Source organism: Emydura macquarii, unplaced genomic scaffold, assembly GCF_026122565.2.
Source record: "Emydura macquarii macquarii isolate MOO-44397 ecotype Brisbane River unplaced genomic scaffold, CSIRO-AGI_Emac_v2 contig_3470, whole genome shotgun sequence".
Lineage (NCBI taxonomy): Eukaryota > Metazoa > Chordata > Testudines > Chelidae > Emydura > Emydura macquarii.
In genome coordinates this window covers 3,119,745-3,145,097 of record NW_027133607.1, presented here as the reverse complement: position 1 = coordinate 3,145,097, position 25,353 = coordinate 3,119,745, and the positions used below count along the sequence as shown (strand labels likewise).

The window sequence follows — 25,353 nt, the reverse complement described above, 5'->3', positions numbered from 1 at the left end:
TCATCCACATCTTAACACAGTCCATGACTGGGGTTTCTAGGAGCTTCCCCAGTACAAATAAAATTGCTACCCTCCTCCTGAACAACCAACATTCAGCCTTAACTCAGACAATGTTTATTAGTTATATGTTCAATCCTCTAGTAGCAGGGATTGAACATGGGACCTCTGGATCCAAAACCTGCCTGAGCTAAAACACCCAGCTCAGTTAGCTCAAGGCTGTAGCAGGCATATCAATCTCTATGTAGTCCAGCCCCTGGAAGGGGACACTGTGGAAGTGTGGGGTACATTTAGGAAAAGTTGTGTGAATGAGTCACCTTTCTTGTTAAACTTGTTAAACTTGGTAGTAATGTGTAATATAGTAATGACAGAATTAAGATCTGCTTTTATTTGTGCATTGGTGTATTTACTCACTCATTCGTAGTTAAGACTTACGTGACTTCCCAAGAATCCCATGCACAGCTATAGACTGGGGACCGACGAGCTGGGCAGCAGTTCTGCAGAAAAGGACCTGGGGGTAACAGTGGATAAAAAGCTGGATATGAGTCAGCAGTGTGCCCTGGTTGTCAAGAAGGCTAATGGCATATTGGGCTGCATTAGGAGGGGCATTGCCAGCAGGTCACGGGAAGTGATTATTCCCCTCTATTCGGCATTGGTGAGGCCGCATTTAGAATATTGTGTCCAGTTTTGGGCCCCCCACTACAAAAAGGATGTGGACAAGTTAGAGAGAGTGCAGCGGAGGGCAACCAAAATGATTAGGGGGCTGGAGCACAGGACTTATGAGGAGAGGCTGAGGGAACTGGGCTTGTTCAGTCTGCAAAAGAGAAGAGTGAGGGGGGATTTGATAGCGGCCTTTAACTACCTGAAAGGGGGTTCCAGGGAGGATGGGGCTAGGCTGTTCTCGGTGGTGGCAGATGACAGAACAAGGAGCAACGGTCTCAAGTTGCAGGGCGGGAGGTCTAGGTTGGACATTAGGAAAAAGTTTTTTACTAGGAGGGTGGTGAAGCACTGGAATGGGTTACCTGGGGAGGTGGTGGAATCTCCATCCTTAGAGGTTTTTAAGCTGAGGCTTGACAAAGCCCTGGTTGGGATGATATAGCTGAGGTTAGTCCTGCTTTGAGCAGGGGATTGGACTAGATGACCTCCTGAGGTCCCTTCCAACTCTAATATTCTATGATTCTATGACTTGCTTGAAGCTGAAGCCAAGAGAGCTGTGGGTGATGGAAGGGAGTTATTTCAGGTTGAGAAGGGGAACTAGTGAGTGAGATCTTGAATTATTTTAACAGCTCACTGTTTTGGTTTTTACTGTCTATATTGCTGAGATATATATGCAGATTAGCACTGTAAATTAAAGTTAACAGTTGGTGTGTGTTTGAGGGAGTTTCATTATAAAATACTGTGATGATGAATGGGTGTAATTTTCAGAAAGATGTAGGGCCATAAAGAAATAAGGCTTATGAAAGATGCCACTGGACATTTTATTTTTTGTATTTAGATATTTTAAAAATAATGATGCCTATTCAAGGGTCTATGCACCTTAACATAGTTAATCATACAGTAAATATAACTAATTGAAACCTTAGCAGCATTGAAATACATTTCATAAGTACTTGGCTGGCTAACCAACTATCCCTTTGATCATCTTAGCAGCATACTCTCTACTTTCTCCAAAGATCCCACCCATCAAGTAGTCTCTTTTGCAGCATGCCTGGAAAGTCTCCAAATCTGGGCTATTGTGGAACAAGGGGTAACATGTTCAGTGGTCTTGGAGCCCTCACAGAGAACACCCTGCCAGCCATCCCCTCTCTTTTGTAAGGGGGGGTGTCGCTTGAGCACCCCTGCTGACCGCAACTTTAGCAGTATGGCACAGGGAGAGATCTTCCCTCAGGTGAGCAGTCCTACGCCTTAACCAACACCTTAAACTCCACCCAGAGACCAGTGGGCAGCCAGTGCGGGTCCTGGAGCACTGGTATTGTTTGTTCCCAGCAAGAAGCAGTGAGGAGCTGTGTTCGTTTGGAGACTGAAGGTGAGGAAGCTGTACTCCCATGGAGAGCGGTACACTCAGACCAGTCCCATCTTAATCCCATCCCGGGGCTCACATACTGAGAGCATGGCTACCTGAACACTTACTGCAAAACAAGCTGGGGTGTAAATCTACAGCATTCCAGCGAGCTGCTAGCTAACTGGCCCTGTGGACCCTGCTGATGCACACGTGCACTAGGGAACACATCCTGCACACCAGCAGGGTGCACACAAGTAGTTAGCACGCAGCATGCTGCAGCACTGTAGATTTACACCCCAGCTTGCCACACAGTAAGTTTTCATGCAGACTGCCCTGAGTAGAGGCACCCCAAGAGCAGAGAGCTGAGGGAGTGAGGCCAGGCTGTGCTGTAGAGACAGCTTCAGATTCGGCTGCTGACTCAACTGCTGAAATCTGGAAACTGTGTACAGAACAAGTACAGCAAGATAGTAGCAGTGCAAGCGTCCTTTAATGTGCCTCAGTCCTGACTTAGAGACACCACCTATATGGGTGAGATGGTAGCTCATTCTCTCTGCCTAATCAGTCCTTGGTCTATGCTGAGACTGACAGCCAAGGTGCAAATCAGAGTTAATTGTGACAATGAATTTTAATTCTTTATATTTCTGTGAATGCTAGCATTGGCTGGTCCTAGACATAAAAGCGATCTCTGCGTTTCATGTTTGCCCTACGTAAGCATATGTTGTCAATCCCAAGAATATGGGTCTTCCTAGTGTCCTGAATACGTACTGGGTACAATGTCAGGGTAGTAGAAATTAAAATGTAGCAGTTGCTGAAGGATAACTAGAACAATGTAGAAAAGACTGTTGTTACACTTTAGGTTTTTGCAAGTGCTTTAACTGCCTAGTAAAACAAGTGGAAAGTAGATTGTAATCAAAACACTTCCATCTTAGTAGTAAACAATTACAGCAATACTTGCATAGATGCCACATTAGAAGAAATTTATTGGATTCCATTCTAATGCAATTAGAGCTAATTTTGTTCTTTAAATGAATAAAAGGTCAGCTTGTAAATCTAGTTTATCTTGAGTACAGGCTTCAATAAATTGTTTTATTTAATTTGCTGTAAAAGATCTTATCCTTAATGGGCCTAGGTCTTATTAGTTTGCTTAGGTTTTAAAATATTTATGACCTCCTTTTTAGAGATGATTTGAATGATAAGTTAGAAAGTTGTTGTTGTTGTTGTTTTCCTGCAGTGTTATCAAGGCACAAGATCGCTAATTGAGTCAGTATAGGAAGGCACTTAAGATCTGTCATGTAGAGAGAGCTGGTGTGGACCCTTCCTGAATTTAAATCTCATGTAATTAGCTGTTTTGTTGAATCATCATGTGTTGGCTTGTTTGTCTGTTGTCCAGTTATTTTTTCCCAAACATAATCATATTTCACACCTATGGTGTTTAAGAATGCTAATCTACTGATAATGCATTGGCATGCCATTTATGCAGCTGACATGAACTTCAAATTAACTATGTGCTGTAATTCCTGATATTTGTGATAAATTCATTTTATATTTACAGCCAAGTAAAAAACAAAAACACCAACAGCTTCAGTTCAGGGCCATAGAAACAATGTACAATTGATTTTTTTCAGTGCTTCTGTGGCTTAGAAGGAAGGCATATATTTTTGTGAAATCAGGTCTTTAATCTGTATCTTAAAATGTCAGGCTTCTTACTCCAGGCTAAGGTTAGCTGTTTTAGCACTGATTTGACTTGTAATTTGATGTGCCAATCTAATTAAATTGCCATTTCTCTTGAATTTTTTGAAATGGGTAGATGTGACTTTTTTTTAAGAATATAAATATGTATCTATATCATCTAAGGGTATTATTTATTAAACTAAAATCTTAAAAGAATTGATAGATGGGAAGAGGAAATATTTGCTCCTGGTATTTCATTGACTTTACTGAAGTTTTGTGCCAAATAGTGTGAGAGTTGTTCAGTGACCAAACTGAAATGTGTCGGTCGGCTCATTCCATTGCTTGGTGTAGTGGATAAATGTCCATATCACTAAAACCACCAATTACTGCAGTGACTGTTGTCCATACTACCCTCCTTCCGTCAATGGCACGCATCCTCACCAGTAGCGCTTCCACCAGCTGAAGAGGGGCAGAGTGGGGGGTCGATAGCCCTCTGTGCAGCCCAACTGCTCCTCCCCCTGGGAGCGGGGACCAGCCACCCATGCTTCTCGGAGCAACCGTCTGGGCTTCTTGGCTCCCTGAGCATGGAGCCTTCAGGCTGCAGCCTGGGTAGGAGTGGCTCTAGCTGCCCCGCTTTCTTGTCAGTTTCATGGCTCCAGAGACAGCCAACAGCAGATGTAAGTAACACAGTGTCTACACAGACATGGTGTTGCCCTAACTACACTGATATACATGGAGGTGGAATTATGATGTCAGTGTGCTAGGGCGCCTACATCGGTGGGACAAGGCTGCAGTGCGTACACTGAAATAATTAGGTTGAAGTAAGCTGCCTTATGTCGACCTAATGCTATAGTGTAGACCAGGCTCCACTCACCCCTAGATGTAATCTCTCTATGTAGCATTGGTGACCTGAAAGCACACTGGTGGAACAAAGATGTACTGCTGTTTTCTAGTCCGTTACTGTTCAGTTTCTGTGGCTGTCAGTCCTATCTGTGGCTGTCAGTCCAACTCCTTCCACAATAAACTCATATAACACAAGCACATTTATAAAAACTGGCACAACTGGCATCTGTCTGAAATGGCATAGGAATGAGATAGCATGGATGGAAAGACGTTTTGGTGGGGATATACAAGGATCAACAAGTGGAAATCTACCCTGGCTACCCGCAGCATATCTAGATTATCGCAGAAAATCATTTTTAAGTAAAGGCGGGAAGAGTTGCTAACGATATGTATACCTATTCACTTGTAAATTTATTTTAATTACATATGTAATAGCATATTAATAGCCCGCTAGAATGCCTTTGTATTATATATTTATGGTAGCTTTTGTATTTTCGTATGGCTTCCTTTTCCTCTTTTATCATGCAGCATACGGACAAGTACCAAAAGTAACATAGGCCACCATTTCCAAAAATGGTATATAATTAGACTTCTAAATGTAAGCCTGATTTACAAAAGAACTGAGCTCAAGGAACTCCAGGTGAAGCCAAAATCTCTAGAAAAAGTTGCACAAAAAGTAGCAGAATTGAGAGAAATCAGAGAACCAAAAGAGAAACATAGAAATAAGGCTACAGATTTTTTCCTTTCCTGTCTGCATTGGAAGCTCTTGAGAACAGGGGACTGTCTCAATGTTGGTATAATGCCTAGCTCATTGGGGCCCTGATCTCGGTTGGGGCCTCTAGTTGACTGTAAAATAAACTTTTTTTTTTAAATGTCAGGTGCTCGAACACTCTGGCAATGGGAGTCGGAAAAGTACCTTTATATATAGAACAGGAGTTTGCCACGGACTTCAGTGAGACTATCATTTTAAACAATACTTACAATATTTACATGGTATCTTCTTTAATGGAAATTTGTAGGCTTTTTAAGAATGATTGTTTTCCTTTTAATGATAAATAAGTAAGCCATTGTGGAGGAACTTTTGAACTTTGTGTGCCATTTAGTGGCAAGTTATTCAGACTTTGATAATTTAGATTACTGGCTTCATAGTGTTTGCCTACAATAGCTGAATAATGGGGATCATTAAACTCTCTGTGTAGGTATATCCAAATTGTGTTTGCCTTTAACCTTGGCTCTCTGTGCGGCTGGGGAGGGAAGGATTGGCTCTTTATAGACTTGTCAAGCCATAGGTTTGCATTACAGGCCAAGCAGCTCATGACCCATTCCATTTATTTCACTGTTTTGTGGTGGGGAAACAGGTAAAGGAATACTGCTGAAAGCCCCTCCTTCTGCACGTTTTTATGAATAAGACCAGTGTTTGTAGCAGTTAAGGCACCGTGACCAAATCCTCCAAAAGATGTAATGCAAGCAGCATGGGGCTATTGTGGGACACAGCTGTGGGCGGTGTTGGTTACCCTGCGAGACATTGCTTATTCAACAGAAAGCTTTGGAGGAGAACTTACTGTGGAATTAAATAGGAGGGAAAAAGTGATACTTCAGGGAGAAAAACGTAAAAGGGTAAACCACTGTTTGGAAAATTTAACAAAAGAGTCCTGGCAGTGAATGTCTATGTTTATTACAGTACTAATGGGTATCCCAATTATTTTACAGTGTAGCACTTAGCAGTGAAAGGCTAAATGTTAACCGTGTGATACTAAAATTAACACTTTGTGTTCCTCCATCAACTTTTTCTGTAAAGCCAAAAAGAACATATACCATTAAATCAACTCCTGATAAAATGACTGGACCACTTGAGAGAAGTGAAAAATTATCTAATTTCTAGCCAAGTATATGGTAATAAGTGTAATGCAGGATTTAGGAACTGCAGTGAACTTTGCAGGTTTGCTAAGGGTATGTCTACACTATGGAGAGTATACCCACATAGCTATGTCCTCATAGTGTAGACCAGCCTACATTAACCGAAGGGGGTTTTCCAACAGTGTAGGAATGCCACTTCCCTGAATGACAGTAACTACATTGACAGAAACTTTCTTCACACCCCTGACTGACCTCACTTCTAAGTGTAGACCAAGACTCTTTATATGTTCTCTTCCCTGGAATCGCTACATTTAAATTATAATAAAGAGCTGGAGGACTTCTCCAGTTAGTTAATGCCTTTTTAAATGCAGAATGAGTGTGCTCTTTACTGAAGACATTGTCTAGGGTGTGGTTCATATACTCAAAATCACATTTGGCAAAGGGATAATATATTTGGCCCTAGTCCTGCACTCAAACCCACATGGGCATACCCTTACATACATACAGAGAGTCCTGTTGATTATATTCGGGCTCCACCAGGCTCTACCCAGTTGTAGGACTGGGGCCTTTGTGTGCAAATATCTCTGCGTATGAAGGTAATTATACTCTATTGCCAGAATGGATAAAATGTTTTTCCAGTGTGCTTTTAAAGCTGACCCAGAATTTTTTACCCTTGAGCGTGAGAATTAGTTCAAACGTCAGGTTTAGTCCTAGTCTCTCCTTTAATTACAGAAGCCATCCCACCAGTTATTCACCGTGGTTTTGGTAGGTGGAAGGTTGAGGCAAAATTATTTTCATTTTGCATTTGGATCATGCTCAATGATGACGCCAAATGTGAATCCAGAAAAAGGTTTGAGTAATTAGAAAACAAAACAACTTACTGAATGTGGGATTCTTTGACTTTGCTGTTTGTTGCACAAGAGTAAAGATATGTGTATTGTGTACCTCAATTAAAAAGGGGAAAAAAAACTTCAGGCAGGTTTAAACACATATCTGGTTTGGTAGGAAATATCTGATTGCATGTGGAAGTGGGCGTGAGCATTCTCCCTTTATGGCAAAACAGAACTGAAGGCAGATGATTATTCATTGTTTAAAATAAAAGGCTTCAAAATTTGCTACAAAATTGGTGTGAAAGAAAAAAGCACTGACTTCTCAATTTTTCTAAAACTTTTTGTTACCAAAGTCTCACTTGCTTCAAAATGAAATTAAAACAAAAATAAGTAGCTTGCATAGAGCCAAAGATATGGGGTGGTATTATTATTATTATTTATTTAGTGACTAGAAGTCCAGACATGGTCCAGGGCCCCATTGTGTTGGGTACTGTACAAACACAGAACAAAAAGCCACAAAATGCTTGTAGTCTAAATAAAGGTCTTAGCCAAGTGGTTCATCTGGTAGCTCACCATATCATCGTGCAAAAGATCAGATCACTCAGTTTTTGCATGGGTGGGAACCAGTGACAAAGTGGAAATAATATTCATTATTCAAGAGAAGGCCTTTCTGCACCCCGGTCTACACTGCAAACTAATGTCAGTATAACTTTTGTCATTCAGGGGTGCAGAAATCCACACACTGAGCAACACAGTTATACTGACCTAACCCCCAGTGGTTCTCCCGTCGACACAGCTACCGCCTCTCGGGAAGGTGGACAACCTAGGCCAATGGGAGAAGCTCTCCCGTCGACATAGGTAGCATCTTCACTGAGCACTGTAGAAGCACAGCTGCACTGCGCTACAATAGGATCACTTTCTGATAGCTATAGGTTACTCAAGGCCCTATCCTGATTCCCCTTATATATGATGGAGCAGAACTGTTCCCGTCCACAAACTTATAAGATGTTCATCAGCATAGTATCTGAGCATAGTTGCTGGAACAAGGGGGAACGCACTAGGGATTGGAGTCAGCTGGCACAGGCTCACAGGACTCAGGCTTCGGGGCTGTTTAATTGCAGTGTAGAGGATCAGGCCGGAGCCCGGGCTCTGGGACTCTCCTGCCTTGCGGGGACCCGGAGCCTGGACTCCAGCCCGAGCCCAGACATCTGCATCGCAATGAGACAGCCCTGTAGTCTGAGCCCCGCGAGCCTGAGTCAGCTGGCACTGGCCAGCCACAAGTGTTGAATTGCAGTGTAGACATACCCAGAGAGAACAGACGTGGAAATATTGGTTTGTCAGAAAACAATTTTATTCTACAGTGTTTTGTGTCCAAGATCTCAGAATATATTTAGAAGTGCATTTCTCTAAGGGACTCTATTAGATGTATCCTATATATAGGATATCATACCAGTGTTGTTAAAGTGGCACAACTTTCCCATAGAGACAAGACCTTGTTTTCCTAAATCACTTTTTAAAATGGGACTTAAGTTCCTAAGTCACTTAGGCTTTTTGAAAATGGTGACCAAAGTTTAGCTAGGGCTTCTGAGGAGACTGCATGTTTGGAACCTGACCCTCTAGAAAAACAAAGATCATCAGACTGTGATTACTGACTAGACTATTATAACTATCAGTTCAGTGACATTTTTTGTGATCGAAACTTGGAGCAATCATTCAGGTTCTATGGTTCAAATCATACCTTTAAAAGCCATTTCCTTTCGGTTTTCCCTGTGTTTATACTAATCAGTCAATGGGGCTTTTAGATGTAAGAAACAGATTGAAATCAAATCAATTACTTCCTGAGATAGGAAATTATTTCACACCTTTGAGTCTCACACTGCTCTAGATGCAGCATGTTACAGCTTGTGCCAGTTACAGCCAATTATAACCTGACCAACCTGCCTTGGCATTAAAAAGCCTGGTAGAACTTGCTCTGTGCTTGCAAGATCAACACTTTGCGTCTGTGCACGTGCCTGGTTTGGGAAGTTTAGTTTTGTTGATCTGAATATAGTGATCAGTCCAAAGCAATGATCAAAGTGGGGATTGACCAAATCTACCTTTATAAAAGGATTCTACTGTATATTTTAAGCACATTATAGTATTAGAGTTATAAATACATGTATTCCAGTCCATTATAAATACATTATTACATTTTGTAAGAAATATACTTCCTGTTAGCATAAAAGAGAGTTCAAAGGATATTTAAACGGGATAAAACCAGCTGTAGTACAAACTCTCTACTGTAATTCTACTTTCTTTGGGGGAAGGGAGTGGTAGTAGTTTATACTTTGTTTATGTGGTTGATGTAAACTCCCCATTACCACATCTAGTCAAAGGGTTTTCTCACACTTCTTAATTCTGGGGCAGCCATTTTCATAAGATCTTTAACAATTTATTTTTATCTTTTAGTATAGAAAATAATTGTGATGACATCTTGCCAGGAGAGCAGCCCCCAGAGAAAAATAACTCTGATTTCAAGGCTCTGGGTGTTTTTTGTTCACTTGGCTGATGTTAGTTTTTGTCTGAGTCCTGCTAAGAATCTTTTAAATGTAAATAATTGAATCTAGCCCCAGTTTTCTGGAAGTAAGTGAAACGAAGGATACATTCTAGTTGACTATGTTCAGCTTTATTTGGAAATGTGTGGTAAACATGTTGAAGTGAAATATTACCTTCTTCCAAATTATGATAGCCTAATGTGTGATCTAGTGTCTCAGAGGAAAAACTGACTACCAGGAAGACTGGCTTCGATTCTGGCCTGTACCACTAACTTGCTGTGTGACCCTAAGCAAGCCTCTTCCTCCTCTTTAAAATGGAGCTGATAATTCTTGCCCTCATTTGTAAAGTGTTTTGAGATCCTTGTGTTTAAGGTTCCATATAAGTCTGAAGTAATATTAATTATTAGGTTGTGGGACTGCCATTTTACCGTGGGTTCTCTCTACGGACATATTGCCATTTGTGCAGCCCATCTTCATATAGAAGGACAAGGATCACCACCTTCTCTGAAATTACCTCATGATCTCTCAATTGGCATAAGCCCACGATTCATTTCTCTGCTGCCTCTGAACTTTATTACCCCAAGGGAATGTGCTCCAGAATGCAGATCTCCTGTGTAATACCTGGGCACTTGTGCCAAGACAAATAGGCCAGCCTTGTACTGTGTACATGTTCTAATGACACACTTCTAATAAATAAGTAAATTGATTAATATTTGGCGCTCATCAGTGAGTTGTTTGTTTTGTAGGTTTATTCCTGACATACCCATAGACTGAGTTTCTGCAGTATTATTACTTAGTTTTATTATAGTAGCTCCTAAGACCCCATTCAGGGTCATGGCCTGGCTTTGTGTACTTGAGGGAAATAGATTGTTTGAAAACATGTGAGCTAACACAATTTTAAGTAAGGCTGACTATGGCCACCTAATACATTTCTTAAAAGTTGTTAAATTCTGTCTGTGCTGTGTGCAAAGTTGTTTAAAATCATGTTAGCTCACATATTTTCAAATGCAACCTATTTTCCTGTCTAGACAAGGCAATAGACTAAGGCCAAAGACAGAACTTTCTCCAGGGATGGTATGAGACTGGATGAACTCCCCCAAGACCTCAGGACCATCACAACACCCTCACTACTTTCCACTCCCAAGTGTAAGGTGCTTTTCTTTGACCTTGCCTTCTCTAATATAAACACATAGCAATAGATCTATTCATAATAATAATAATAAAAACCTTACCAAAACAAGACACTCCACTGCATGTGCTTCTCCCACTGGGGAGAGAGGAGAGAACAAACAACACAGGACAGATGTGTAGTCACGCTGTCTAATGCACTACTGGAAGAGTGTTAGATACTAGGGTGATGAGCCTCTTATAAAAACTCTATAGAACAGATTAGAGCAAAGGTGATGCCCTCAGGAGCTTGTAATATGACTGTTAAAAAAGACATAGAAAAGGAGGGATAAAGTTGTTCCTTTGGACTACCCACAGGACTTTTGCTGTGCCAAATAATTTGTCCTCTGCGTTGATTTGCCCTCTGTCTCTCATCTCATTTTTATTATTGTCAGGTTTTTTCCATCAGAAATGCAGTCATGAGGCTGAAACTGTAAACAGTGTTACTGATGCAGGAGAAATTAATCCCACATCATTTTAATCTTACCCCATTGCTAGTTTTCTAAAGTTTCTCCTCCTTGGTTGTCCTCTCTTTATTGCCTCTCAGGTTGAAGCCTTGGCAGGCAGAAATGGTAGTATAGTTGGCATGGTGACTGACTATATCAAAACTAGTTTTGTGAGGTATATATTTTTTACTTGATTCTTGTCATGGTTCTAATTTAGTAGTGCAAATAGGCTATCTCAAAAGAAGAACAATACATCTTTTTTATTTTCATACCTCAGCATAGCATTAAATATTTTTCAGTTTCAAATTTTTCTTGCAATTTAACTTAGATTATGCACTGAATGCAGACCTGGTCCCTGTTCTAGCCACACTGCCTTTTGGATATCGCAGAAGAATAGCTGCAGTGTACTCTTAGGGCATTCTTGTCAACAGAAATCAGTTGTGACATTAAAGAATGCTTTATCCCCTTTTAATTAAAATGTTTAAGTGTCTGATGGTAAGAATTGTTAACAACTTCCTTAGTAGAAAGAGATTTTTTCATTGTCGTTACTTTTGTCTCTGTTTGTGCTGGTGATCACCTGGTGATCTATCATAATTTCCTATCACTAGTATCATGGAAATTAGTGTTTCTTCCCCGGTAAATTGAAAGTTCTATTCAGCTCTCACCTTGTCTACATTTTTGTTGACATTGTAGGCCCATTGAAGTCAATGGCAAAGCTCCCCTGGACTTTAATGGGGCCAGAATTTCCCGTTCGTCTCTTGTCTCCAGCCAATGCCCTGTTCTGATTCCACTTCCCTTTATGTGACCCTCTTGTATTCTCTCACAGGCATCTCTATTCCATTTTTCCTTTGCTTCCCCCTATACCTGGAATGCTTACCTTGATCCTATATGCCATGTGACCTCCTTTATTCAAAACCTGCTTCTTTGCACAGTCTCTCCAGCAGGGACTCACATTCCCATACTAACCTTAATTAAAGAAATGATCTAACAAGATGTGCCCTTGTGAAAACAAGCAGCCTTGTAAGCTTATTTTGTGTGAACCATTCCCTCTCCTTTTCTGTTTCAACTTTACTTTGTTTCTAACCTAGGTTGGAAGATTCTTACAACAGCAATCATATCTTTATTCTTTCTGTAAAATGCCGTGCACTTCTATAGCATTATAAGCAAGTATTACTCAATAATAATCGTATTATCTAGTCCATCCCCCTGCCTCTGCCTGATTGTTCCTTAGTGTATATTTATTGGAGTCACAGCCTGTCTACTACTTCAACTACTAAAGAAGGTAGCAGTTAATGCTAACTGCTAAGGATATCATGTGTGTGTGTGTCACTTATTTCTCTGGATTAAAACCACCACTCATTCCATAAACATTTGAAGAAGGAAGTACCAAATTATCAAATATTAGTAGAACCTCTAGTGTAGACTCCTGGAGAGTGGGATTGCCCCCCAGCCTGAAGGTTAAAATCAGTGAGTCCCACAGCTGATTAACTTACCTTTCTAATATGTCCCACTGATTGGGAAACTCAGTTTCTGTAACGACCTCAGTTTCAGTAAAGCCTTATAGAACATTTATATGCAGTGAGCTATCGAGCAGTTGTGGCTGTGTTATGCACTGGAGTTCAGTTTGTAATGGCTGTCTGTTTCAACCTGTTGAGATGGAGGGATGTGCAATGATGACTGTCCTAAGGCTGTGCTGAAACAACTGGTTGGTTTTTTGAAAGGCAAAGTGAATTGGCTGTTTTGTATGTTCTTATTTAGTCAATAATATTTTACTGTTTTACATCAACGCTTCTGTGTCTGTCTTTTTTTTTTTTTTGCCTGGCAGAGTCATCAGCAAAGTGGTGCCGGTCCCAGAGGCTAAACCATCTACTCCTGTGAATCGGCCCAAAACACCACCACCTGTGCCATCCCCAGTAGCAGCTCCTGTCCATGTGACCCCTCCTCCTGCTCCAGCCCCTCCTCCTCCACAAGCTACCATTTCACCTGCTCTAATTCCACCACCTTCTCCTGCGGTCTCTGCGGCAGGAGGCTCCAAAGCGCCGGTCAGAAGTGTGGTGACGGAGACTGTCAGTACTTATGTGGTATGTAACATATACTTTGGTGTGTGTCTTAATGCTAATGAGATAAATCTTTTGAGAATTCTTCTTCATGGTGACTTTTCATTTTCAAAGTAAAGGTGCCTCATACTTATGTCACGTATTAGCAACCCTATATAAAGTCCCTTCTTTATATGCATCTATTTTCAGGGGTTGGTAACCTATTCAAAAAATTGCTTCAAAAAGCATTTCTTATGCTTGTTCTCAGCCCAAAGGTTACGTTTCTTCTAGAAAGTCTAGTACAGTTCCATTCGAGCATTTTCTAGTTGTCAGAGCATGAACATTTTTCTCGCTGAGATCTTTTAGATCCTTTTTTAAATGCTTGCCATAGAACTAGCCTTCAATGAGAAAAAGAACCCCTCACTAAGAAGAATTTAGGGTTAGCAGTAATTTCCAGTTTGCACAGTACGTTATTATATACTACATTTTTTATTAATGTACCAAGGTTGCAGATACTTGTGCATCTCTGAAGCTCTGCTCACTGCCAGCATATAGCGTGTAGCCATTCCACCATGTGCTGTGATCTTGCCATATCTCAGATGCGGTTGAAATTTGGATGTTCCTTGGAACGCTCCCATTATAATCAGAAAAATTTGAATTATAATTGGGAACTGCTTAAGAACATTTTACTAGATGCTCAAAAGCCACAATCAAGAAAGAATGTTAAAAAACCCACCTGGCTTAGAGGGAAGTGAAATCAGATATAAAAATTTTAAAATATATATATAACAAATGGAAGAAATGAGAAGTTGATAGTAATGAATATAAATCAGAAGTTAGGAATTGTAGAAAAAATATAAGGGAAGCAAAAGGACACAAGGAAAAAGCTATGGCCAGCATTGTTAAAGACACTAAGAAGCTGTTCAAGTATACTAGGAACAAAAGAAGTCCTAACAACGTTATTGGTCCACTATAAGATGGAAGTGGTAGAATTGTAAATAATAATGCAGAAAAGGTAGAAGTGTTCAGCAAATATTTCTATTCTCTGTTTGAGAAAACTAGATAATACTTTCCATTTCCAACAGTGACTAAGGAGGATGTTAAACAGAGCTACTGATGCTGGATATTTTTAAATCGGCAGGTTCAGATAATTTGTATTCAAGAATTTTAAAAGAGCTGGCAAAGGAACTCTCTAAACTGTTGATTTTCAGTAAGTCTTGGAACACTGGGGAAATTCCAGAAGACTGGAAGAAAGCTAATATTGCATTAGTATTAAGCAGGATGACCCAGGATGTTGTAGGCCAGTCAGCCTGACACTGATCCTAGGCAAAATAATGGAATAGCTGATACGTGACTCCGTTTAATAAAGAAGTAAAGGAGGGTAATATGATTAATGCCAGTTAGCATAGACTTGTGGGAAATAGATCTTGTCAAACTAATTTGTTATCTTTTTTTTTTTATGAGATTACAAACTTGTTTGATAAAGGTAACAGTTCTGATGTAACATACTTAGACTTCTGTATGGCATTTCACTTGGTACTGCATGACATTTTGATTAAGAAACTAAATGGATGCAAAATCAATATGACACACATTAAATGGATTTTAAAAACTGGCTAACTGATAGATCTCAAAATGTAACTGTAAACAGAGAATTATTGAATGGGCATGGTTCTAGTGGGGTCCTGCAGGGAATAGTTCTTAACTATACACTACTGAACATTTTTATCAATGACCTGGAAGAAAACATAAAATCATTCCTAACAAAGTTTGCAGATGAAATAGAATGGGGAAGTGATAAATAATGAAGAGGACTGCTTACTGATACTGAGTGATCAGGATCACTTGGTAAAAAGGGCACAAGCAAGCAATATGTGTTTTAAAACATGTCTAGGAACAAAGCATGTAGGTCACACTTACAGGATGGAGGAAGCAGTGACTCTGAAAAGGACGTGGGGTCATGGTGAATAATCAGCTGAACATGAACACTCAGTTCAATCCTGTGGCCAAAAGAGCTAAAGTGATCCTGGGATGTATAAACAGGGGAATATCAGATAGGAGTGGGGAGATGATATTATCTCTGTGTTAGGCTACTGGAATACTGTGTCCAGTTCTGGTGTCCATAATTCAAGAAAGATGTCAATAATTAGAGAGGGTTCAGAGAAGAGCCACAAGAATGATTAAAGGACTAGAAAATATGTTTTATAATGAAAGACTCAGAGAGGTCAATCTGTTTAGTTTAACAAAGAGGAGGTGAGGGCTGACTTGATCACAGTCTATAAGTGCCTGCATAGGCATGATAATAGAGGACTCTTCAATGTAGCAAACAAAAGTATAACAAGACCCAGTGGATGGAAGTTGACAATAGACAAATTCAGACTAGAAATAGGGTACAAATTATTAACAGTGGAGTATTTAACCATTGGATTATTTTATAAAAGGTTGTGGTGCTTACTCCCTCACTGGCAAATTTTAAATCAAGTTTGGATGTTTTCCTAAAAGATGTTCCCTAGTTCAACCAGAAATTAATTTAGGGAAATCCTATGGCCTATGTTATACAGAAGGTCAGATTAGGTGATCACAATGGTGATTCATATATAAAACCAGTGAACTTCCCAGATTAGACACCTACAGAAAATTAGTGCCTATCTTGGAAGGGCAGTGCTCATTTTGCTAGGCATTTTATTGCCAAAGCCGGTCAAACTAGATTATAATTGGTTGTAATCTGCACTCCTGTAGGCTGTAGCATTGTTTGTTTGCAGCCGAGTGACAGTGTGCCATTCTTTCTTAGCTTTGATTACTTCAGAGAAATTTTGTGACCCTAGCCTCCAAAAGTCCAAACAGTCAGTTTACAAGAGGCGAACATTTTTGCACCAGCAGGAAATGATTTTGCAAAGTAAGATTTGATACACAGGTACAATCAAAGATCATTAAAACCAAATTCCATTGTGTTACATTGCCTAGTCAATCTACCTGTCAGTGTAGAATAGTGCCCTGTATCATATTTTCCTGTGCTTTCTGCAGTCTAGTTTTGAATGACAAAAACTGACCGAGCTTTATAAAGAAGCTAAGAGATGTCAGTCATGAATTATAAACTGATTGCAGCCCTTGTGCATTTTCACTGATTTCCTTGGAAGATGATCTAAGATTTACAGACCAAAATGTACTTAGTTTTTCTTTTTAGTACCATTTGTTGTCTTTCACTTACTCACTGTTAATGTCATTCTTATAAGCCTCTCACAGGTAATAATAAGAAAGTTATTCTCTGTACTGCACAGGATATATGACCATGTGTTCTAAAAAATACTGAAAGCGAAATACATGCAATCCTGTTCTAAATACTTTCAAGTCATAGAAGCGATTAAATCAGTGTAGCTCCTTTAAGACAGTTATATATGTACTTATTATTATAAAATTGCATTTAATTAAATTGATTTTGTGAATGTTTAGATTTTACCAAGCAATGCAAAAGGCCCATTAAATGAAACAATCGTGAAATTTAAAAATTGTAATGTGGTTCAAACTGGAAATAATACAAAAAAATCCATTGAATATGCTTAATTTAGTAAACAATTGCTTAATATTGTAAATGATCTGCCTCTCTCATTGCATTTACCCTTTAGTAAATTGTACTGTGACATCAATGTCATAAAGCGAATGGAAAGTTACTCAGTAACAACTTTTTTATATCCTTGATCTTATCAGCTAGTTGAGTTTGGCTAATAAGTAATAAGGCAATACATGCACATTGCACTGTATCTATTACATGCATGTAAGACTATTATCGTATGCAAGGGGCTACCATTGTTCTATCCATAAGCAGTGCAGAATTAAAAAAGAAATCAGTCTTCAGATCACTGGGAGGGTATCAGCAGCTATGGATCTGTACTGTTAAGCCATGGTGATTGCTAGAAGTGAATGAATATTCTCTTGGGTCAAGTGGTTTAACTGGCTTTGCTGGTTTACAGAGTATAACAGTGTTTGTTTTTACCATCTGAATCCAGTATAACAAAATCAATTAGAATGATAATGTCAAGCACTTGTGGTTAGAGTATTCTTAGGTATACTTTCCAGGAGTAGAGGGAACATTAGATACCTTTGACTGATAAACAGAAAATGTAACTTTAAGAAAATCTGCTATGTTTGCTTACTTGACATTAAAACAAATCAACTTTTTTCCTCCCTTTTTATTCCAGATCCGGGATGAATGGGGTAACCAGATCTGGATCTGTCCTGGCTGCAACAAACCAGATGATGGCAGTCCAATGATAGGCTGTGATGACTGTGATGACTGGTATCACTGGTAAGTTGTTGTAACCTCTCCTTTTGTGCCATTCTTCCACGTGTTGCTGCTGTCTTAGAAACCTCCTTGTTATTCACAAAAAGCTAGAGTAGTATTTGAATCGTTCCTTTTAATTTAAATTAGTAATTTGGAAGATTATTCTCCGTTACTTTGGAAGTTTGCAAAATTAAATTTTAAGTTGTAAGTGTGCATGAGTTTCTTCTTTTTCCCATTCATAGGAAAATGTTCTGCTAAAACCAATAATAAAAGTTTTTAAACGGTTATTATAATAATCAGATACTGGTAGGTACTCTAAGGAGAACAGGACGGCTAACATCATGAACATAGCTACAGTATTTCAGGTTATGGGCTCATTATGTGAAAAACAACACGTTGAAGTACATTCTCTTGAAAAAAAAGGAATCACTTTGTAGGTGTTTTTTTCAGACAGCTAAATAAAATCAAAAGGCTTTTCCACAAATTATTTAAATGATGATGTGGCATTATTTTAAATCTAGCCTGTTACTCCCAAAAACTGTAGACTTCTCATATTATTTTACTAAAATAACGCTTCTTATCTAAGTAGCATTCTAAGAAAATCACTGTTTCAAAACAAGAAGGTTTAAATTTCCAAGCTATTGGGTTTGGGCCTAAAAAAATGTAGTCAGATTCTGTTTCCCATCTGAAAAAATCATCCTGTTTGGATAAGAAACAAAAGTAACATTTGGTTTACTGAGACCTTGTGGTTTTTTTGTCAAATTCATAGGCCTTGTGTTGGAATTACAACTGCACCCCCTGAAGAAATGCAATGGTTCTGTTCTAAGTGTGCCAGCAAAAAGAAAGATAATAAAAAACACAAGAAGCGGAAGCACAGAGCACACTGAAGTCTTCACGGTGAATTTAAGTCGTACTGTCACTTCAGCACTTCTGCCCTGACTCCTTGGTAGACGGATTCATTGTGCTTCTGCATCATCATCCGTCATCAGGTTTTATAGATTATGACTCTTGAATGAATCAGGAACAAAAATACACAGTCTGTTCTGGACTGTTGTTTTTTTTCAAACTGTATGGGCCCCAGAGGGTTAGATTTTAGTATGTTCTGTCACTGGTTTTCACTTACTGAAGGAAACTCACGTAGAGTGATACGAGGGTTAAATAGTTAACAATACAGCTACTGCTCTGTCAGATCGGCAACAACAATGAAAAATGTTGTAAATACAGATATCTCCTCTGTCCTTTTTGATTTGTTTTTATTCTCTTCTGAGCCTTTGCATTAAGGCATTAAAAGAGAGGACAAACATGTAAATTGCAGTAACTATAATCTAAGGAGACCTACTAGAATGATTTCTGTAGTCTGAATACAGTTTTCAACTTCTATCCCTGCATAGCCAGATAATCATAACATGAAAATTAAAAAGTGGCTGGTAAATATTTTTGTGATAAGAATATATGAAGCTTTTTTCCTTGATTTTTAGTACTAACATAAAATAAACATGTTCAAGCTTTTGTGAAATATCTTCTATTTTTTAAAATAAAGTTTCTATTGTGTCATTTTTTTTCCATGTGAATTGTTTTCAGTGGACCTGTAATATATTTTATACTTTTTGGTTTTAGTCATTGTCAGTGTACCTTTTCATTGCTTGTACATTTCATCAGCGTGTAAAAACACTCATCATTAAAAGACTTTCTCTTATGTAAATATCTGCTATTTATAAAGTTATTTTTGATTTGATTTGATTTTTTTAGGTTTATGGATTTGGTTTTTTTGTTTGAGTGTCTAATCCTAGCAGTTATGAAAATTCTGTGTGATTTATGTCCGTTCCTGTGACTTTAAAGGATTGTGATAGATCCATCAGATGAAGCCACCAAGTGGTCCACAAATGAAACCAACAACCAGCGTTCCATCTAAGGCCCTAATTCAATAAGGTACTTAAGAATGCGTGTAACTCTGAAAAGTGAGTAATCCTATAGTGTGGAATTGGGACTATTCCTATGCATAGTTAGACACGTGCTTAAGTGCCTTTCTGAATCGTGGCTGAAGGCAATGAGCTCTAGCAGTTTTAATGGTAGCAATTGAGTTTTAATTTGTAGCTGTAGATGCTCCTTTTATTTGCAAGTGGTTGTGTGTTTGTCAAAATGATTGCACTTGCATTTAGAAAAAGGAAGTGTCGTATTCCATAAAGACTAAAAAACATGCTATGCCATTTTGTGTTTGTTGTGATGTTTTCTTTTAGTGTATCTTATAACCAATATTACCTTGCAAAGTCAAATAAAGTATGTTATGGAAATGTATGTTTTCTTCCCCATTTTAAACAAAGGAAAAATTCTCTAGAATGCCACAAAACTGTGACAGTATTAGATATTTTAGTGCAATGTGTCTGAGAGGTAAATCAAGTATAATATAGCATTAAATTTAAAGTATCATGTCTTATGTTTCAAAACTTATAGGATAAATTTAGCCTTCATTATTTAATTTTGGGATGTTCCTACTTTGGACTGTACAGTGATAAGCATCTTGAGTTTTAGAATGCAAACGTTTAACCTGTTGCACAGATATTAAGAATTACTTTTTTTAAATGCCATCTAAATTGATATTAATGAGAATGTCATGTTTTTTAAAACATCTTGTCTAGTTAAAGAAATTGGGTTTTCCTGATATGACTGTTAAATTGCAAATCAGTGGAGATATGGATGAAATTGGTTTATTAAAAGTGCACTGTTACCTTCTTTGTTCAATGCCACCTCATTTATATTCTAGCCCTACTAATTACCAGTCCACACATTAGCTGAGAATGCTCTTGGATTTTATTCCTAATTTTGGATCATCCAATGGTTTAAAGCTTATTCTTGTTTTTCCTGTGTAATAGGCACACACAAAATATACAGGCTTTGATCTTCTTTGCTTTGGTTGCACAATAAAGACCTTGCTTTTGGTAACTTGTTTATCAGTTCCCCCCTATGTTCAGTGAATCAGAACTTCCCACGTTTAAACGATTAAATTATGCAACTGAGATACAAATGGAAATGTCTAACTTTTGCCATTTCTACTTTATTTCAGGAATTTGTGGGTTTGTCCACTGCTGTTTCAGAATTGTTTTCCTAAACGCAGTTCATTATTTTATAAATTATCTTTACAATAACAACACCAAAGAATTATTATCAGAAGGGTTGAATGGCTCATGCAGTTAGGAATGGGAGATGAAGATTTCACCTTGAGATCACCAGTTTGAGTCCAGCCCTGGACAGTAGACGTGATAGCCTGGTTCTCCTTTCACTTGCTCTGATATAAATCAGAAGTTAAGGGCATTAGTACTGGTTGTAAGAGAAGAATCAGGGCCCAAAAATGACTGACTGCTGTTGAATGGCCATTTTAAAATTACCTATATTAGCATTTTGTAGTGCCACCCATCACTGGATTATTTAAGTAGTGGTACTGGCAATAGCAAGGTGTCAAGTGGACATCATAGAATTTCTGGCTATTATCCCTTTTCAGGGGATAGAAACTTTGATGGGGTGGTTATTTATTTATTTTAGTTGAGTGGATGATCTGTATGTTTGTTCAGAGTCTTTTTTTGTAGTGTTATGAGGTTTGGTTGGATTTTTTTTTTCTTAGAGGATGGGAGCTACGATTTTATTTCTTTTGATGGAGCAGTGTTTGTGTGGTGAATGTCATTCCAGTTATGTTGGAAAGCCTTTATCGAAGAGGAAAATTTGCTGGTCTTTGTCTCTAGAAGACAAGTTTCTGTCTTGTGAATTAGACTGTTCAGAGTACAATAATAGAAATAGATAAAGGTTTGGAAAGTGAAGACTTATGAGGAAAGAAATAGAAGACAGAGACAGCTCTAATACATGTGTGTGTGTGTATGTATGTATGTTTATATATAAAAAAGGGGTATTATTTTTTCCATTAACTAGTTAAATTGAACAAGTAATGGATTTAAGCCACTGCAGAGAATATTAAGAGTAAAATTAAGGAAAACGTTATAAAAGGTAGATAGTGAGAAAAACCTATTAAATTCTCACTGTCAGTACTGGGTCAGACCCCAGTGTGGTGTAAATCTGTGTCTCTATTGAAGTCAAGGAGCCTATTTCATTTTATATCAGCCGAGAACCTGCCCTTTTGTGCTTCTCAAAACCCACATTTTGGTTCTCTAACTGAATGAAGTCACACACAAATGTTTCAGGTGTGTAGTTTGTTCGTCAGTAATGTACGATGTGCCTGAAAGCTAGTGGAGAATCCTGGAAAACGAGCTTCTAGTCACCCAGTATGTTAGTAATTAACCAAAATCATTAGCTGTTTAATCACATTTTCCACCCAGAAAAATCTGTGAGCTAGTAGCAAGATCTTATGGAGAAGCCTGTATGAAGAAAATGTCTTGCCTAGCAATTTTATTGAGGAGGATTTATGGAGATGTTCTTTTACCCTGATAATCTAACTTCAGAAGTGTATGTAGCACGCGAAGCATAATTTCTGTGGTTGACAAGGTGTTTCTCTTCTGAAGGCGTCTGCAGTTAAGTACAGTGAGGATCTTTATGCTCCTCAGCTGATCTGCAATTCCAAATGTCCTGGAAGAAAAAAAAATCAGAGGGTATCAGCGCTTGTGACTTTGTCCTGGGCTTTCCAGAGATAAAATATAGTGCATTACTTCAATGTATCACCTAAACCTTCTTTGTTCTCCTTTCAATAGGACGATTAAACAAAGACCTACTAACCAAATTAAAGTATAAAATGAACACTGAGATATGGAAACCTTGCCAGAAAGAATGTTAATGAATGAGTTCACTAAAGGCATGCTGGCTAAGTTTTCAATACAAATAGTTTTATGGCCAATCTCTTTAGATCATAGCAGTTTTCTTTAGAAGTTTGTCTCAAAGTAGATGAGTTTCCTTGACTGTAGAATGAATTAGATAATGTCCTGAATGAAGTCTCTCTTCACAGTCGTGTCAGTCACTCTCTTTCTTCTTTGGGAATCTTGGATCAGCTGTAACCTAAAAAGTATAAAGCAACTATTAATCCATGTGGGCAGTCCAGCAGAGGATGCTGTAATGGGAGATTTGAGACAGCCAAACAGCTTGTACCTGGTTGATATAAGCAGAGGCATTTCATTTCAATATGAAATATACAAATGGCTATTTAGCTCTTTCGCTTGGGACAAGCCAAGTTGCAGCTGTGATTCTTCACAGAACTGTCCTTGTGATGCAGCCGTTTGCAACTGGTGTAAATTGACGTTGCTCCATTGGAGTGCATGGAGCTACATTTGTTTTCACCGGGGCGGGCTGGGCTTTTTGTACATGAAGGTGATTACTTTTACAATTACTTTAAATCCCCCAGGATTCATTTTACTTTTCCTGGAAGGTTGATTTTTAAGCCTGGTAAGATGGAGTTCTGATATGTTCCTGGAAATGTGTGTCAAATATTATTTCATTTTTGTCAGTGGCTGATGAATAAACACTCACAGCTGATGCACAAACACAAGACTACAGAGATATTGTGGACTTGTGCCTGTGTTTGTACCGTATACAAATAATGATTGTGTTCAAGGATGTTAGCAGTGAACTATTGCTTTAGATTTAATGGGATGCCATCAGTTCAAATGTTGCCCAACATACAGGCTTTATCAAAATAAACTATTGGCAAAATATAAGCAGAACATTTTCCAGTTTACTTTTAAAAATTCAAATTGAACGTTGTTTCTAACGAGAAGATTTTTCTCTCCTGTGCTTTCAGCTGAAGCATTTTTCAGCATTGTGCTATTACGTGGAAACCTGAAAGCAAAATCAGCAGAAATGAACTAGAAAAAATAAAATAAAATTAACAAGCCAATTTTACTGCCTAAACTAAGGGGGGTGGGGGATGGCAAAAAATAACCAGTGTGAAGAGGGAAAAAGTGAATTTGATTTTTAAACTTAGGTTTTAATAATCTGAAACGTGTAGGGTTTTGTTTTATAAAATAATAATTCTAGCCTGACAATGCCCCTTTAAAAAATGTCGTTTTGACAACATTAGATCACAAGAGCAGTTAAGCCTCAGTCGTTTGTTTGCTGTTCTTGTAATGAAATGTGTGATGGCATGTCATTGGACCCCCATACTGTTGTAATCTGAGCGCTCCCGCAATGCTGGTAGTGGATTGTGTGCAAGAGGTCCTTGATATATAACTGCTGTAGCTTGCTAATAAGAAAATTAAACTTTATTCCTGTGAGCGGGTGTGTTGCCAGGATTATCCCTCCGCATGTACAGGGCCCATCACTATTTGTATTATTAAACTTTTAGATTTTTCAAGTTCCAGATCTGCATTATCTGTGGCAGCCAAATAATGCAACGTCACGGCCACAGCATTTCCTGACATGAGAGCTGGTAAGAAATTAGGAGTGGGTAGGGGATTGCATAAAATGATTTCCATTTTTTAATCCACGTTTATTTTTCAGTAACTTACCGACAAGCCCTATCTTAATACTAAATGTGGTAACCGCTGGTAAGTGTTCTCTTTTAGTAGTGGCTACTGTACGGGTACGGAGGAGGAAGGATAGCACTGAGCAAATCTGAGTTCAATCCTTGCTTCTGCTACAGATTTACAGGTGACCAGGGCACTTAATCTCTTTGTGCCCCAGTTTCCTCGGAGCCCACTCAGCGCTAGGGTGCCCCCTCCTAGCACTCTGGAGATCAGCTCCTTCCAGGTGCTGGGCCCTCTTCTGGCAGTCTCTCCACCTGTCTTTGCAATTCCAGGAGCTCCTTCTTTGCAACTTGGCCCTCCAGCCAGGTCACTATGAGTCCTCGTCTGGGGTAGCAAAGTTTTTGGGGCAAACTGTCCCAGGCAGGCCACTCTCCTCTGCCTGGTCTGTGCCACTTCCCCAGTGGGCTGGTAGGGGAACCAGGGCCCCGCACTGTTTTTCAGGTTCCAGCTCAGGGGCCCTCCCATTAGCAGCCAAGGTCTGCCCTTTTCTACCCCTTGCTTCTTTTCCCCTGAGCCTTTCCTACCTTTCTGGCTTTACCTTCTCTCTGGGTTTGCCAGCCTGGACTCCCTCTTCCTAGGGTGTAATTGTAAACTACCCTCTCTAGTCCCAAACACACCTGCCTTCTCCGAGGGAATGACTGCAGAATCCCCTGTGGTCCCTAGCTGCTCTCAGCTTCTGGGCTATGTCCTGGCCCCTCCTGTTCCCATCCAGTCGAACCTTGTCTAAATAATCGCTGCTCCCTGGGCTCTTCCTCCAGGTACAACCTGGGCACTTAATTGGCCCCGTGGCTGCCTTAACCCCTTCTTCAGCCTTGTGTGGGGTGGATACCCTGTCACAAAGGATAATACTTCCTTTTCCCCACTCTTTGATTTGTCTGTTAAGATTGTCAACTCTTCAGGCTTTGGGTAGGCGCTTACTGTGTGTTTGTACAGTGCCTAGCACATTTGAGCCCCAATCTAAGTTGTGATGGATGTTCAAAACCTCCTGTGGGTATAATATTCAGTTACCCATGCCCATTCCTCATGGCCTCTGTATTGTGTGACTGTTGGGAACCCTCTTAGCTTTAGATCTCTGTCTCTGAATTGGCTCATCAATCGTTGTGCCTACCTTTATTTGATCCATTTTCACTGATGATGGTAGTGGAAACCATTTACACTGCTGGTGAGCCACAGTGAATCCTTTGGCTTTTCAGATTCCATCTTGACATCTTTCAACCTGTTTCCTCAGGATTTGTA

The 25,353-nt window shown here is 39.2% G+C and overlaps 1 protein-coding gene across 1 annotated transcript in view; it reads left to right on the top strand.

Annotated features, from left to right (window-relative positions):
* TAF3 (TATA-box binding protein associated factor 3) overlaps positions 1 to 20,391 on the top strand; it is a 139,014-nt gene extending 118,623 nt beyond the window's left edge. Inside the window, exons 5-7 of the mRNA XM_067534915.1 lie at positions 13,173 to 13,428; positions 17,580 to 17,686; positions 18,432 to 20,391. Coding sequence (XP_067391016.1) covers positions 13,173 to 13,428; positions 17,580 to 17,686; positions 18,432 to 18,549 — 481 coding nt within the window. The 3' untranslated portion in view covers positions 18,550 to 20,391. The remainder of the gene's footprint in view (positions 1 to 13,172; positions 13,429 to 17,579; positions 17,687 to 18,431) is intronic.
* Positions 20,392 to 25,353: the final 4,962 nt, after the last annotated feature.